Raw genomic sequence first — 18,002 nt, 5'->3', positions numbered from 1 at the left:
TCTAACCATCTCATCCTCTGCTGCCCGCTTTTGCTTTTTCCTTCAATCTTTCCCAGCATCAGGGTCTTTTTCAATGTCTGCTCTTTGCATCAGGTGGCCAAAATATTGGAGCTTCAGCATCAGTCCTTCAAGTATATATTCAGGGTTGATTTCTTTTAGGATTGACTGGTTTGATCTCCTTCCCGTCCAAGGGACTCTCAAGAGTCTTCTCCAGCACCACAGTTCCAAAACATCAACTTTTCGGTGCTCAGCCTTCTTCATGGTTCAACTCTCACGTCCGTACATGACTACTGGAAAAATGATAGCTTTGACTATATGGACCTTTATTGACAAAGTGGTATTTCTGCTTTTTAAATACACTGTCTAGCTTTAAAACAATATCCATGGCCTCTGTGTGGGGAGTCCCCATGACCACCTTCAGATGTGATGATATACCAGAAGGACTCATAGAACTTGAAAAAGCTGGGATACTCTCATTTATGGTTTACTGCCCTGAAAAGACACTTTGAAATCAGCAAAGGCAAAAGATGCAGGTGACAGGGTCCAGAAGAGATTAGATGTGAGCTTCCACTTGTCCTGTCCCAGGGGAATTGCATGAATAGCCCTTAATTCTTTCAGCAGCGAGGTGTGACAACACGTATGAAATACTGCCAACCGTGAAAGCCCACCTGAACCGTGGTGTCCAGAGTTTTTATCCAGGTGTGTCACATAGGCATGGAGTTCCTGTTGACCTTCACAGCTCATTGTTGAGTCCCTCCAGTGTTAGTCGCTCAGTCATGTTTGACTCTTTGCGAACACATGGACTGCAGCCCACCAGGCCTCTCTGTCTGTGGGATTCTCCAGGTAAGAATACTACAGTAGGTAGCCATTCCCTTCTCCAGGGGGTCTTCCTGACCCAGAGACTGCAGACCTCCTGCAGTAGCAGGTAAATTCTTTACCATCTGAGGCACCAGGGAAGCCTGAGTCCCTCCAGAGGTCAAACTAATAAAGCATTGTCCTGGGTCCCAGGTGAACAAAGCCTGGCTTCCCCAATGGCTCAGTGGGTAAAGAATCTGCCTGCAATGCAGGAGACACAGGAGGCGCAGGTTTGATCCCTGGGTCAGAAAGATCCCCTGGAGCAGAAAATGGCAACCCACTCCAGTATTCTTGCCTAAAAAATCCCATGGACTGGTGGGCTACTGCAGATATAAGTGAGCCACTACACACAAACAATATAGCATTGCCCTGGGTCCCAGGTGAACAAAAACGGGCGTTCACCATCAACCAGACTACCTGGCATGGATTAAAGCCCCAGGTAAACAAAGACACTTTTATCAGGCAGGATATTCCAGGGGTTCAGAGGTCATGTTTCAAGAAGCAGTCTAGGGCCAGTGCTTTCTTTGGGATGTACAGGCTTTGAGCACCCCTTATCCTCTGCGTTAAACCTTTAACTTCATACACCTCGTTGTTGGGAACTGGGGAAGCAGGTCCCATGGAGATGAGTAGTGAGGACTTGTAACCCCGGCACTTGACCCCTGGGACTAATTGGCCTGGACAGTCCCAGGCTGGCCCCAGGGGGCCCCTTATATGTAAGGGTGGATGTCAGAGTTTAACCATTATTTTCTTGCAGGCTAATGAACCAGGTGGGAAATTACATGAGACCTTACTAAAGGTGTGGGGAGAACAAGGAAAAACAGAAGGTAACATGATTATAACTGCTATAAATATAACTCAACTCCATGATCCTTTTGTTTAAGAAATATAATATTAATTTTTTCTAAATCAAATTAAACTTCACTTGAGCACTTACCTCTACTAAAGGCGGGGGGAGGATAGGGTGGGAAATTCAAACATGGGTAAGTTTTGGGATGCTCCATCCTCCATTTCATAAAGGTTTTAAGAGAATAAGCAACTGAGAGAACTTGGGAGAAGCGCTTTATAAATCTTTAATCTATTTATCTTACCATGGAACCAAAATCACTGTGAATGGTGTAATTAAAAGATGCTTGCACCTTGGAAGAAAAGTTATGACAAACCTAGACAACATATTAATAAAGCAGAGACATCACTTTGCCAACAAAGGTCTGTGTAGTCAAAGCTATGGTTTTTCCAGTAGTCATGTACAGGTGTGAGAATTGGACCATAAGGAAGCTGAAGGCCACAGAATTGACGCCTTCAAATTGTGGTGTTGGAGAAGACTCTTGAAGAGTCCCTTGGACAGCAAGGAAATCAAATCAGTCAATCCTAAAGGAAACCAACCCTGAATATTCATTGGAAGAATTGATACTAAAGCTGAAGCTCCAGTACTTTGGCCACCTGACTTGAAGAACTGATTCATTGGAAAAGACTGTGCTGCTGGGAATGATTGAGGGCAAGAGGAGAAGGGAGCGACAGAGGATGAGATGGTTGGATGGCATCATTGACTCAATGGACATGAGTTTGAACAAACTCTGGGAGATAGTGCAGGACAGGGAAGCCTGGTGTGCTGTAGTTTGTGGGGTCACAAAGAGTCAGACATGACTTAGTGACTGAACAACACCAATTGGAGACAATTATGGTAAGAGTTTAGAAATATTCCATGAGGAGACAAGAAGCTCATCCACTTATAAAATATTCAACTCTACAATGGACCTTGGGGAACTTTGCCTGAGATCCCAGTGTTAAACTAGCATTTCAGCTTTTATCTCTATCCACCCCATGGTCAGTGTTCTACATCCCCAGAGGGCTCCTGTGGAAGCAGGGTATGCTAGTTCTTTAGGGCTGCCATGACAACATGCCCCAGATTGAGTGGCTTAAACAAAAGAATTTTTCCCTCATCGTTTTGGATGTTAGAAGTCCTAGATCTAGGAGTTTCCTGGTGGTCCAGTGGCTAAGACTCTGCACTCACAATGCAGGGGGTCCTGGGTTCTATCCTTGGTCAGGGAACTAGATCTAACATTCCATAACTAAGAGTTTTCATGCTTCAATGAAGATCAAAGATCCTGCATGCCACAACTAAGACCCAGAACAGCCAAATAAATAAAGTCACGTCTTTTCATGAAGATGGCACCGAAGGTGAAGAAGGAAGCCCCTGCCCCTCCGAAAGCTGAAGCCAAAGCAAAGGCTTTGAAGGCCAAGAAAGCAGTGTTGAAAGGTGTCCATAGCCATAAAAAAGAGAAGATCTGGGTGTTATCCACCTTCTGGCAGCCCAAAACACCACTGCTCAGGAGGCAGCCCCAATGTCCTCAGAAGAGCGCCTCTAGGGGAAACAAAGGACCACCATGCCATCATCAAATTCCCCCTCACCACCGAGTCAGCCATGAAGAAAATAACGTATTCACTGTGGAAGTCAAGGCTAACAAGCACCAAATTAAACAGGCTGTGAAGAAGCTCTGTGACATTGATGTGGCTGAGGTCAATACCATGATCAGGCCTGACAGAGAGAAGAGGGCATATGTTCGACTGGCTCCTGACTGTGATGGTTTGGATGTTGCCAAAAAAATTGGGATCGTCTAAACTGAGTCCAGCTGGCTAATTCCAAATATAAAAGTTTTCACTGTGTTAAAACAACAACAACACAAACAATGAAGTCATGGATGCAGATGCCAGCAGTGTCAGTTTCTCTTGAGGCCTCTCTCCTTGGCTTGTAGATGGTTGTCCTCTCCTTGTGTCTTCACATGGTCTTCCTCCTGTGTGTGTCTGAGTCTTAATCTCTTCTTCTTAAGGAAACCAGTCAAATTAGAGTAGGGCCCACCTGAATGAACTCATTTTAACCTGCGTGCACGCTCAGTTCCTTCAGTCGTGTCTGAGTCTTTGCGACCCTATAGACCATAGCCCCAGAGGCTCCTCTGTCCATGGGATTCTCCAGGCAAGAATACTGGAGTGAGCTGCCATGCCCTCCTCCTGGGGATCTTCCTGACCCAGGGATCTAACCCACATCTCTTATATCTCCTACATTGGTAGGCAGGTTCTTTACCACTAGTACCACCTGGGAAGCTTATTACTATGGCTTGAAGATCCCATCTTGAAATTCAGCCACATTCCCAGGTATAGGGGGTTAGGACTTCAGCATATGAATTTTGTAGAGGACACAACTCAGGTCATCACACAAAGTGTGACATACTGTCAAGGGATCCATGACCCCCATTGCCTCCAATCCTTAGAACCCCTTCCAGCTCTATTTTCTTTATAAGCCTGCATTTTAAAGAATAAAGAAACTAGGGAAAGATAGATCATTTTTTTTTGGCTGAGGGGACTGTGGTTTGGATTTGATTTTATCCCATGGGTGAAAGGAAGTATAGACCTTTAAAAATTTTTTTATTTTGTATTTGAGTATGATTAAGGGGCTTCCCTTAAATACACAGAAGAACTGTACAAAAAAGATCTTCACGACCCAGATAATCACGATGGTGTGATCACTCACCTAGAGCCAGATATCCTGGAATGTGAAGTCAAGTGGGCCTTAGGCAGCATCACTACGAACAAAGCTAGTGGAGGTGATGGAATTCCAGTTGAGCTATTTCAAATCCTGAAAGATGATGCTGTGAAAGTGCTGCGCTCAATATGCTAGCAAATTTGGAAAACTCAGAGGTAGCCACAGGACTGGAAAAGGTCAGTTTTCATTCCAATCCCAAAGAAAGGCAATGCCACAGAATGCTCAAACTACCTCACAATTGCACTCATCTCACACACTAGTAAAGTAATGCTCAAAATTCTCCAAGCCAGGCTTCAGTAATACATGAACCGTGAACTTCCAGATGTTCAAGCTGGTTTTAGAAAAGGCAGAGGAACCAGAGATCAAATTGCCAACATCCTTTGGATCATGGAAAAAGCAAGAGAGTTCCAGAAAAACATCTATTTCTGCTTTATTGACTATGCCAAAGCCTTTGACTGTGTGGATCACAATAAACTGTGGAAAAGTCTGAAAGAGATGGGAATACCAGACCACCTGACCTGCCTCTTGAGAAACCTATATGCAGGTCAGGAAGCAACAGTTAGAACTGGACATGGAACAACAGACTGGCTCCAAATAGGAAAAGGAGTTCGTCAAGGCTGTATATTGTCACCCTGCTTATTTAACTTATGTGCAGAGTACATCATGAGAAACACTGGGCTGGAAGAAGCACAGGCTGGAATCAGGATTGCTGGGAGAAATATCAGTAACCTCAGATATGCAGATGACACCACCCTTATGGCAGAAAGTGAAGAGGAACTAAAAAGCCTCTTGATGAAAGTGAAAGTGGAGAATGAAAGAGTTGGCTTAAAGCTCAACATTCAGCCAACTAAGATCATGGCATCTGGTCCCATCACTTCATGGCAGATAGATGGGGAAACAGTGGAAACAGTGTCAGACTTTATTTTTTTGGGCTCCAAAATCACTGCAGATGGTGATTGCAGCCATGAAATTAAAAGACACTTACTCCTTGGAAGGAAAGTTATGACCAACCTAGATAGCATATTGAAAAGCAGAGACACTACTTTGCCAACAAAGATTCATCTAGTCAAGGCTATGGTTTTCCCAGTGGTGATGTATGGATATGAGAGTTGGACTGTGAAGAAGGCTGAGTGCCGAAGAATTGATGCTTTTGAACTGTGGTGTTGGAGAAGACTCTTGAGAGTCCTTTGGACTAGAAGGAGATCCAACCAGTCCATCCTAAAGGAGATCAGTCCTGGGTGTTCATTGGAAGGACTGATGCTGAAGCTGAAGCTCCAGTACTTTGGCCACCTCATGCAAAGAGTTGACTCATTGGAAAAGACCCTGATGCTGGGAGGGATTGGGGGCAGGAGGAGAAGGGGACGACAGAGGATCAGATGGCTGGATGGCATCACCGACTCGATGGACATGAGTTTGGGTAAACTTGGGGAGTTGGTGATGGACAGGGAGGCCTGGCATGCTGTGATTCATGGGGTCACAAGGAGTCGGACACGACTCCACAACTGAACTGAACTGAAGTAATTCAAGGTTATCTCATTTCAAGACCCTTAACTTAATTAAATTGGCAAAGAAGCTTTTTCTAAAAAGGTCACATTCACAGGTTCTGGATAGGCATACCTTTTGTAATGTTTCCTATAAAGCCTATGGGGTACAGGAAATGTAGCTCAGTACAGTTAAGACAAAGATTTTAGTGGTCCCAGGAAATAGAGCAGTGAGTCAGGCAAGAGAATACAGCCATAAAAGGTGTGTTTTTCAAGCCAGTTACCACCACAATCGACTGGTGGACTTCTGCTGGGGAAATACAGGGAGCCAGTACAAACATATATGCCACAGACTTATCTTACCCAATGTGCAAGTGATTTATACACCAACTCCTGTTCCTCTCTGGTTAAGGAGTGATTCCTGGGACATTAATTCTCTGAACATGGGCAGGGCAGGCTAGAGAAATCCCTTAGGCAAAGGATGCAGATACGAAAGTTGGAAGCCAGACAGAATGTGCTGAAATGATAAATGATGAAAGAATATCTTTTATATTATATTTATCCATTCCACCTTCCTGGGATGCAGTTACCGTGGCTGCAAGGGCAGAAGCCATTTTGTGACCATGAGGGTGGAAGACTCATGCTAGAGCTAGAGCAAAAAAGCACAAAGATCTTGAGTACTTGAAGGCCAGCTTTGAACTGTTTAGCTCCAGACTTCATGTTTCAGAAATGGAATATACATCACTAAGTTGTGATGTGACTGAAAGTTATTCATAAAAAATGCACTTCTTCTAGTTGATTTGATTCACCCAGCCTCAGAAAGCATCACTGTAAATGAGTTTGCAGGGCAACATTTCCCTAATAGGTATACATCCCCTCACTGTGAGGATATATATTAAAAACATGAGATTTAGTTTATTTTTTAAGAAATTTAAATCATGACTAAATGTAACAGAAAATATCAGGTTCAATTTATATGAAGTTAAAATTCATATGGTTACAAATTGAAAAAGGGAACCAAAGATATAGTATGAAGGAAAATAGGGCTGTGAAGACCCAAGGAAAGTTTTTCTTTAAAAAGTGAGTATTAGGAAAGAGAAAAGCATTAAACGAAAGAAGCCAGGATGTCTGGTCCTCAATATTATGTGCTCAGTTACTTATGAGAGCCCTCTAAAGACCCTGTGAATGAGAGATGGTGCCCTGCTGATGAGTCTCCCTAGGGCCCCCTTCATGTCCCTGTTCCTCAGACTGTAGATGAAGGGGTTCAGCATGGGGGTAACCATGGTGTACATCACTGAGGCCACCAGACTTGTCCTAGAGGATGAAGTGACTGCAGAACTGAGGTAGACCCCTAGGCCTGTGCCATAGAACAAGGAAACCACCGAGAGGTGAGACCCACAAGTGGAAAAGGCTTTGTACTTCCCCCTGGCTGATGAAATTCTCAGGATGGAGGAGAAAATCTTAGAGTAAGAAAAGAGGATCCCAGAGAGAGGAAAAATACCTAGGATAATAGTCATAAAATACACCACTGTGTTATTGATGACGGTGTTTGAACAGGCGAGCTTCAGGACTTCAGGAAGATCACAGAAAAAGTGTGGGATCTTCATGCTTCTGCAGAAGGACAGCCTCAAAAGGGTTAAGGTCATGAGCAGGGAGCCTGTGACACTGAGGCTCCAGGACCCCAGAGCCAGCAGCCCACAGAGCCGGGGGTTCATGATGACCAGGTAGTGCAGGGGGTGACAGATGGCCACGAAGCGGTCATAGGCCATCACGGCCAGGAGTAAATTGTCCAGGCATCCAAACACAACGAAAAAAAATACCTGGCTGAGGCAGCCTGCATAGGTGATAACTTGACTCTGTTTCTGGATGTTCCACAGCATCTTTGGGATGGTGGTGGAGGTGAAACCGATGTCAGCAAAGGACAAGTTGGAGAGGAAGAAGTACATGGGGGTGTGGAGGTGGGAGTCTGAGATGATGGCTAGGATGATGGCCAGGTTCCCAGTGAATGTGACCAGGTACATGGACAGAAACAGCCCGAAGAGGAGAGGCTGCAGGTCTGGGTCCTCTGAGAATCCCAGGAGGAGAAAGTTTCTGACTCCTGTTTGGTTTCCTCTTTCCATGAGTCTGCTGGGCTTGCCAACAAGGAGGAAAAAAGCAATACAAAATTTACCCCAAATAAACATTCCCCAGAAAGACAGAAATATCCTTAACCCAAACCCAGGGAGATCATGAAGTCATTCTTTTTGGCTAAGGATTGACTTTCTTTGATGACAAATTGTGGTTACTGCTGACATCTAGAAAAATTGTCTCAAGTTCAGCACTTCTCAAATTGTGGTTCCTGAGCACCATCAGCAACCTCTAGACATGTTAGAAATACACATTTTTAAGGCTTGTCTGACCTGCGTGTGTGCTCAGGTGTGTGTTGAACTCTTGGTGACCCCATGGACTGTAGCTTGCCAGACCCCTCTGTCCATGGGATTTCTCAGGCAAGAATACTGGAGTGGGTTGCAATTTCCTCCTCCAGGAGATCTTCCCAACCCAGGTATAGAACCTGCATCTCCTGTATCTCCTGCATTGGCAGGTGGATTCTTTTCCATTGAGTCATCTCTGACCTACTGAATCAGATATGCTGGGTGTGAAGCCAGCACTTGACGCTTCAACAAGCCCTCATGGAAATTCTGACACATACAAGTTTGAGGAGCACTGCTCCAGTGCTTGCCTGCATCCCCAAACAATCATCCCTTTCCTGGAGTCCCTGATTACCACTCTTGAGCGTTCTGCTCAGTGCTTCTGGGAATGGGGAATTCCCTAACTCTAGGCAGCTCTTCTCACTCATTGAGAGGTTCTTAGATCCTCTGGACCTTGGGTGCTCCTTTTGCTAAAAAAGAAAAAAACCCTAATATTATTGTTAATCACCATGTATATTTCATTTATATTATCAATGTCCCTATATAAATTCAATCAAAATTGAATTTCTAAATATAGACTCCTAGAGTTTCTAAATATTGAGTTTATCTTCACATAAATCATCTTTTATTTTTAGCTTTGGGTGGGTGCATGCTTAGTCCTGTCCAACTCTTTGAGAACCCATGGGTCTGTAGCCTGCCAGGCTCCTCTGTCCATGGAATTTTCCAGGCAGGAATACTGAAGTAGGTTGCCATTTCCTACTCCCAACCCAGGGATGGAACCTGAGTCTCCTGCATTGGCTGCTGGATTTTTTTTCCACTGAGCAATCTTTGAAGCCCATAAAAACATACCTATCATCTCCAAAAATGTCCTTGTATTCTTTTGTGTGGTATGAATACTTGCAATCTATTCCTCTAACATATTTTAAAGAGTACAATACTGCATTATTAACTCTGTTTACTATGTTATATCCCTGGAGAAGGAAATGGCAACCCACTCCAGTATTCCTGTTTGGAAAATTCCATGGACAGAGGAGCATGGCGGGTTACAATTGATGGGGTTGCAAGTCAGACACGACTTAGTGACTAGACCGCCACCACCACCACCACATTATATGCCAGATCTCTAGAATTTATTCATTTTGCATAACAAATCTTGATACACTGAATAAGAATTCCCTATTTCCCTTCCCTTCCAGCCAATAATTCCAATCAACATTCTATTCCGTGCATCCATGAGTTTGATGATTTTAGATGCTTCATGTAAGTGGAATCATACACTATTTGTTCTTTTCTGTCTGGCTTATTTCACTTATTATAATGTCCTCTAGATTCATCTGAGGTGTTGCAAATAGCAGAATTTCTACATGGCATTTTAATGTATTTTAGGTTTAATGCTATTAATAATGATATTCTCTCACATTGTATCTTTGATATCACTATTACATTAGGAAAACCTTAGATTTTTCTGTATTTATAAGGTCTTATGAACATTTTCTAGATTTCTTTATTAATTAAAATTTTTTTCTAATGTATATATGCTTTCTCCAAATAGTATTAATTTACAACATCTATTTATCTTTAGGTCTTATTACATTGCTATAAAACTCCACAACGCTGTTCAAATTTATGTTGAGTTGGAATTCTTATTATTCTTCCTTTATTCAAGGGAATAATTCTAGGGTTTTTATTTAATATGATGTTTATCATAATTTAGGATATATCTCTATGTATTTTATCATCTTAACTTGCATTTTTTTATTCCTATATATTTTAGAGGGCCTTTTAAAGATACAAATAAGTGTTTCACAATTGATTAATAATTTAGAAAAAAATAGTGTGAAATCTTATCCCTATATTCCCTAATAAATTTCAAATGTTGGGTGTGGAGCTAGGGACCATATAAGCTATCAGAAGAATATAATTAAAATACATAGATAATATAATTTATACATGAATATATGTAATCTTGGGCTTCTCAGGTGGCGCTAGTGGTAAAGAACCCACCTGCCAGTGCAGGAGATGTATGAGGCATTGGTTCAATCAACGGATTGGAAAGATCCCCTGGAGAAGGACATGAAACCCACTCCAGTATTCTTACCTGGAGAATCCCACGGACAGAGGAGCCTGGCAGGTTGTAGTCCATGGGGTCGCATAGAGTTGGACTTGACTGAAGCGACTTAGCACACACACATGCATAAATAATCTTTAAAAGTAGACGATCACTATGAATAAAAAGTCTTTGATGGAAATAAGGTAAGAAAAGATCAATAATTGGACAAAAAATTTAAAAATTATTAATGAGAAAATGTGCCCTGCAGAAAGTTGGAATGCAAAAGATAATTATTTGACTAATAAAAGTTAGTATCTTTAATCTATAAAGCCTTAATTATAAATCATATAAACATTAATATATTACCAGGGAAAAAGGCATAGAATATTAAAGATTTATTAAAAAGTATAAAAAGGATAATAAATGTTTGAGAATTTTTTCTAGTATTAACTTATGAGGATGAAAGTAAAATAAGATACCTTTTCACTAAGGTAATTAAGAAGCCACTGAGAAAAATAAAGACTAAGAATGCAAAATTTCATCAAGTGGAAAGAGAAATAGCACTTCACATACTGCTATGAGATGATAATTGATCTGTATTTCTGGACTGGAGAAATTACATCAGTGTACAGATCTTTTATAAGTTTCCTTGCACAAATCCAAGGAAAATGATCAACAAGATATACCAAAATGTGGACAAGAATCATCTTGGAGTGATAAAATGAGTGTGGATTTTTCAACTCATTTTCTTCTATTACATCTTTCAAAAAACTACAAATGAACACACATGTAGGCTATCCTTAAGAAAAACATTTGAAGATTTGGAAGACATTTTTAATACAAGTTGCATACAACAGAACTAGGTAAAGCAGAAAATTAAGGTAAAAGCAGAGTTAAGGAATTAAAGAGAAGAACAGGTCTAAAGTTGAGACAATCCAGAGCTAATTCTTTGGCAAAAGCAAACATACACGCAAAATTAGTCTAATGAATGAAATAAGAAAGAGAACAGTAATGCCTAAAATTAGGATTGAGAAAAATAAACATAGATGTAAGGAAATGCTCAACTTTGCAAGAAAATATTATTTAAAACTTGGCATAAAAAACTAGAAAATCTCTAAGAAATTAATTTATTTCTGGGACTATGTTGGTGTCCAAAGTTGATTCAGAATGGAGGGTAATAGATCAAAAATTAAGGAGGGAATTAAGCAAACAACAAGATTTACCTCCAAAAATGCCTTTGTGGGACCTGAGTGCAGGAACAAAAGATTTCTCCTTTAAATATTAAAGAAGAAAAGAAAGTTTATCATCATTATTATCAATTCTGAGGAAGTTCTAGCTAAAGCAGTACAAGGAGAAAAGATACAAGAGATGTAAGTATCAAAAAAGCAATTATTTGTTTGAAGATGATGGATTGGCTGAAGATAATAAATTGGCAACTGAAAACCTCTTTTTTTAAAAAAAATTATTTTTAATTAGAGGAGGAAAATCTCTGGACTGAAAATGATTTTAGTAAGGCAGTCGATACAAAACAAATATGTAAAAACCAATAGTCACCTTAAAGTAACATTCAGTGGCATTCAGATGTTTTGCAATCATTGTTTCTATCAAGTTTTGAAACATTTTTACCACTATGAGAACTCTCTGTGCTATCTTTGTAACTTTCTTTAAAATTTCTCTAAAATTATTAAAAAATAAAAATTAACATAAAAAATGGGTACAAGAGAAAAATAACCCCAGCAGTGTTCATATGTGCAGTTAAATCTCTCAGAAAATAGATCACAATCATTTCACATATTAACAAAAATGTAAGCCACTTAAAACAGGGACTGGAAATTTGCAAATACACAATAAATGAAAGTGATACATTTACTAAATAAGTCAAATGACTTGAGGACCTCCATATGTCAAGTATTTGTGCTAAGTTTTGTATGCCTTAGCTCATTTTATCATGATCATTATTGTTTTGATTTAACAAATGCATATATATAAACAGTATACAATAATCATTAACATGTATAGATACTTACTGGGTGATGGAGACAAAAACATTCTTGTGCATTATCTCTTTTAATTTAATTTTCATATTAACCTCACAAAATGGATACTATTATTATCCTCATTTTATAAATGTGGAAACTGAGGCAGAGAAACATTCAGTAACTTAATATCACAAAGCTGTTTGAATGGGCTGAATGGGTTTGTAAGGCACAGTGATAAAGAATCTGCCAGCCAATGCAAGTGACGAAAGAGACCTGGGTTCAGTACCTGGGGATTGGGAAGATCCCCTGGAGTAAGAAATGGCAACTTGCTCCGGTATTCTTGCCTGGAAAATTCCATGGCCAGAGGAGCCTAGTGGGTTATACAGTCCATGGGGTTGCAAAATGTGCATGACTGAGGACACACACATATATCAGTTCACTTCAGTCGCTCAGTTGTGTCTGACTCTTTGTGACCCCATGAATCACAGCACCCTAGGCCTCCCTGTCCATCACCAACTCCCCGAGTTCACTCAAACTAATGTCCATCGAGTTGGTGATGCTATCCAGCCATCTCTTCCTCTGTTGTCCCCTTCTTCTCCTGCCCCCAATCCCTCCCAGCATCAGGGTCTTTTCCAATGAGTCAACTCTTCACATGAGGTGGCCAAAATATTGGAGCTTCAGCCTCAGCATCAGTCCTTCCAATGAATACCCAGGACTGATATCCTTTAGGATGGACTGGTTGGATCTCCTTACAGTCCAAGACTCTCAAGAGTCTTCTCCAACACTACAGTTCAAAAGCATCAATTCTTTGGCGCTCAGCTTTCTTCACAGTCCAACTCTCACATCCACACATGACCACTGGAAAAATCATAGCCTTGACTAGGTGGACCTTTGTTGGCAAAGTAATGTCTCTGCTTTTCAATATGCTATCTAGGTTGGTCATAACTTTCATTCCAAGGAGTAAGCGTCTTTTTTTTTTTTTTCCTTTTTTTAAAAATTTTATTTTATTTTTAAACTTTACATAATTGTATTAGTTTTGCCAAATATCAAAATGAATCCACCACAGGTATACATGTGTTCCCCATCCTGAACCAGCGTCTTTTAATTTCATGGCTGCAATCACCATCTGCAGTGATTTTGGAGCCCCCCAAAATAAAGTCTGATGCTGTTTCCACTGTTTCCCCATCTATCTGCCGTGAAGAGATGGGACCAGATGCCATGATCTTCGTTTTCTGAATGCTGAGCTTTAAGCCAAGTTTTTCACTCTCCACTTTCACTTTCATCAAGAGGCTTTTTAGTTCCTCTCCACTTTCTGCCATAAGGGTGGTGTCATCTGCATATCTGAGGTTATTGATATTTCTCCCGGCAATCTTGATTCCAGCTTGTGCTTCTTCCAGCCCAGTGTTTCTCATGATGCACTCTGCATATAAGTTAAATAAGCAGGGTGACAATATACAGCCTTGACGTACTTCTTTTCCTATTTGGAACCAGTCTGTTGTTCCATGTCCAGTTCTAACTGTTGCTTCCTGACCTGCATATAGGTTTCTCAAGAGGCAGGTCAGGTGGTCTGCTATTCCCATCTCTTTCAGACTTTTCCACAGTTTATTGTGGTCCACACAGTCAAAGGCTTTGGCATAGTCAATAAAGCAGAAATAGATGTTTTTCTGGAACTCTCTTGCTTTTTCCATGATCCAGCGGATGTTGGCAATTTGATCTCTGGTTCCTCTGCCTTTTCTAAAACCAGCTGGAACATCTGCAAGCTCACAGTTCACGTCCTGCTGAAGCCTGGCTTGCAGAATTTTGAGCATTACTTTACTAGTGGCACACACATATATGAAGTACTAAATAGGAAGAATCCCAGAGAATGCTTCTTGAGTGAGTGAATACATGAGTAAGATTTGGTAGATAAAAGAATACAGGAGAATCAGATGGAGAATAGAAACATAGCTCCTGAGAAATAGCTAGGATGGTTGGATAAGAAATAAGAAGAGATGTTGGGAGCTTAAACAAGGTCAGTTTCCATTAGGAAGGTGAGACATTCTCAGAATTGGGTTCCAGAAGAGAGGAAGGAACCTGAGTGGAAGAGAGATTTTGAGACACTCAGGACTTGAACTGTGCAGAGTGTTTTAAGTAAATGGACTCTTACCAACTGTGCTATCCTCATTTGTGCCATCCAAGTTAATACTCTGAGAGTTCTGCCTGCCTCCATACCTGTTTCCCACAGCACACACTTTAATGTCTTCATTGAGCCTCTAGTTCCCTGGATCCTTTCATTCCTGGGTGATGGATCCTCAACTCAGCTCCAATAAAGTGAAAGGAGGTGCCATCAGGCATCCATTCTCTGAAAGGGCACTGCTGAACTTCCTCCTTTTTGGGACAATGGAGCTGTACTGAGAGGAGTAAGGGGCATATTTATTGTTTCTGTGACTTCAGAGATTGAATTCTCACAACTGCTCATTAAGGTAATTGTTCCATTGCTCTCTGCTCTCTGAGCAATTTGGTTCCCATGAGTGTGGAAGCCAAACCAGAAAGGACCTTCTTTCCTGCTAACTTTGTTCCTATAGGAACACCCCTCCCCATGTACCTTAGTCACAATGCTCTTTCCCCAGGATATGATCTCCACTATCTTTTCCCACAAGCACTTCCTCAACATCTGAGATGGAATTTCTTTGTTTATCAAGAGCATGATGGCACATTTTTCAAGATCATGTGAATGTCAAGCAGCTTAACTTGAAATTATGAACAAGGCTGTGGGTTGCACCCAACTACCAACAAAGCCAGACCAATGAATTTGCCACAGCTTCTGTTCCCACTGTTGAAAGGGCAATCTGAAGGATGTTCCAGGAATATAACAAGAAGAGTAGTGTGAGAAGTGGACTGACTGGCTGTTCAGGCAGACTCTGTGGGAATATGTGGCTTTTCAGGGTCAAAACTTGACTTCAATTATGTAAAGTTTAAAAATAAAATAAAATTAAAAAAAAAAACTTGACTTCAAGGGTCAAGTTCATTGGATGGTCCTCAACACTCTAGTCCAGAGAGAACGGGCTATCCTAAATAATTCACAAGCGAGTGACTTTGTTTTCTGTATATCTCTTATACGTGAAATCTAAAAGAAAAACAAAAAACAAAAAACAAAACAAAACTAACAAACTAGTGAATATAACAGAAAAGAAACAGACTCACAGGCATAGAATTTTTTTCTTTCTTTGGCTGCACTGCTCAGCATATAGAATTTCCCTGAGCATGGATTGAACTTATGCCCTCTCCACTGGAAGTGTGGAGTCTTAACCACTGGACCACCAAGGAAGTCTGGACTCGAAGTCATAGGGGAAAAACCAGTGGCCAACAGTGGGAAGAGGGAAGGGAGAGGGGCAAGACAGGGGCAAGGGATTAAGAGGTACAAACTACCATGCATAAGATAAGTCACAAAGATATATACTGTACAGTAAGGGATATAGACAATATTCTATAGTAACAGTAAATGGAGTATAACCTTTACAAATTGTGACTCACTAGGTTGTACACCTGAAACTTATATAATATATTTTTTGCAAACTTTAAACTTTTTATTCTATATTGGGGTATAGTTAGTTAACAATGCTGTGGTTTTTTTTCAGGTGAACGGAGAAGGGACTCTGCCTTATGCATCAGTTCAGTTCAGTTGCTCAGTTGTGTCTGACTCTTTGCGACCCCATGGACTGCAGCACGCCAGGCTTCCCTGTCCATCGCCAACTCCTGGAGCCTGCTCAAACTCATGTCCATTGAGTCAGTGATGCCATCCAACCATCTCATCCACTGCCTTATGTATACATGTATCCATTCTCCCCCAAACCCCCATCCCATCCAGGCTGGTACATAATGTTGAGCAGAGTTCCATGTGCTACACACTAAGTCCTTGTTGGCTCTCCATTTTGATTATGGCAGTGTGTACATGACTTTCCCAAACTCCCTTACTATCCCTTCCCCCTGGCAACCATAAGTTCATTTTCTAAGTCCATGAACCTCTTTCTGTTCTGTAAGTAAGTTCATTGGTATCATTTTAGATTCCACATATAAGACATGCCATATGATATTTCTCCTTCTCTGTCTAACTTACTTCATTCAGTATGACACTTTCTAGGTTCATCCATGTTGCTGCAAATGGCATTATTTCACTCTTTTTATGGCTGAGTAATATTCCACTGTATGTATGTACCATATCTTCTTTATCTATTCCTCTGTTGTTGGATATTTAGGTTGCCTCCATGTCTTGGCTATTATAAACAGTGCTGCAATGAACACTGGGGTTCATATATCCTTTCAGATCGTATTTTTCTCTGGATTTATGCCCAGGAGTGGATTGCAGGGTCATGTGGTAGCTCTATTTTTAATTTTTAAAGGAATCTCCACACTGTTCTCCATAGTGACTGTACCAATTTACATTCCCACTAACAATGTAGGAGGGTTCCCTTCTCTTCATGCTCTCTCCAGCATTTGTTGTCTGTGGATTTTTTTTGATGATGGCCATTCTGACAGGAATGAGTGATATCTCATTGTAGTTTTGATATGCATTTCTCTAATAACTAGTGATATTGAATATCTTTCCATGTGTCTGTTGGTAATCCGTATGTTCTCTTTGGAGAGATGTTTATTTAGGTCTTCTGTCCATTTTTTCAGTGGGCTTGAAACTTATGTAATATTGTTAATAAACTATACCTCAATAAAAAAGTAAAAAGGAACACTGGTATATAAGGGAATAACTTTTATAACCCAAATCAAATATTAAAATTTTTCAAACAAATAAAAACAATAGGATATCTAGGGCATACTCCTCTTGAATGACTGTAGCCACAGCTACTGAGCCTGCGTGCCCTAGAGTTGGTGCTCCACAACAAGAGAAACCAGTGCAATGAGAAGCCGGAGCACTGCAATGAAGAGCAGACCCTGCTTGCCACAACTAGAGAAAACCCGAGTGCAACAGGGAAGTCCAGTGCAACCAAAAATAATAAATAAATGTAAAAAAAGTCTTAAAAAATGATGTTGCCAAGTGTCTTCTTTTTTTTTAATATAAATTTATTTATTTTAATGGCTGAATAATACTCCATTGTGTATATGTACCACAGCTTTCTTATCCATTCATCTGCTGATGGACTGGTTTGATGCACGATACTGGATGCTAGGGGCTGGTGCACTGGGACGACCCAGAGGGATGGAATGGGGAGGGAGGAGGGAGGAGGGTTCAGGATGGGGAACACAAGTATACCTGTGGCGGATTCATTTTGATATTTGGCAAAACTAATACAGTTATGTAAAGTTTAAAAATAAAATAAAATTAAAAAAAATTAAAAAAAAATAAAAGGCATCATGGCTAAATTTATTTATTTTAATTGGAGGCTAATTACTTTACAATATTTTAGTGGTTTTGCCATACATTGACATGAATCCGCCACAGGTGTATATGTGTTCCCCATCCTGAACCCCCCTCCCACCTCCCTCCCTATCCCATCCCTCTGGATCATCCCAGTGAGACAGGGTGCCAAGTATCTTCTTTGTCCATGCATTATTTGAATAATGGATTTTAGTTTTTCAATGTCATCAGCCTTGTAGTCTATCCAGTCTCCTTTCCTTCTTTTGACTGTTATGCAAAATAGAGTCAAATCTGGGACTCTGCTTTTCTATTTGTACAGGCATTTTTATGGTCCATTCTTATCA

The 18,002-nt window shown here is 40.7% G+C and overlaps 1 protein-coding gene and 1 pseudogene across 1 annotated transcript; one reads left to right on the top strand and one right to left on the bottom strand.

The window, feature by feature from the left end:
- Positions 1-160: 160 nt before the first annotated feature.
- On the bottom strand, positions 161-8,009 carry LOC102395076 (olfactory receptor 7C2; the record flags this gene model as incomplete). Its single annotated transcript, XM_025294203.3, has 2 exons — positions 7,083-8,009; positions 161-184 (listed from the first exon to the last, which is right to left on the bottom strand). Coding segments are annotated over exons 1-2 (936 nt in total), but the record flags the coding sequence as incomplete, so codon positions are not given.
- Positions 2,942-3,474, top strand: LOC102408268 (annotated as a pseudogene).
- Positions 8,010-18,002: the final 9,993 nt, after the last annotated feature.

This window comes from Bubalus bubalis, chromosome 9 (genome assembly GCF_019923935.1).
Source record: "Bubalus bubalis isolate 160015118507 breed Murrah chromosome 9, NDDB_SH_1, whole genome shotgun sequence".
NCBI lineage: Eukaryota > Metazoa > Chordata > Mammalia > Artiodactyla > Bovidae > Bubalus > Bubalus bubalis.
This window is presented reverse-complemented; position numbering and strand designations above follow the sequence as displayed.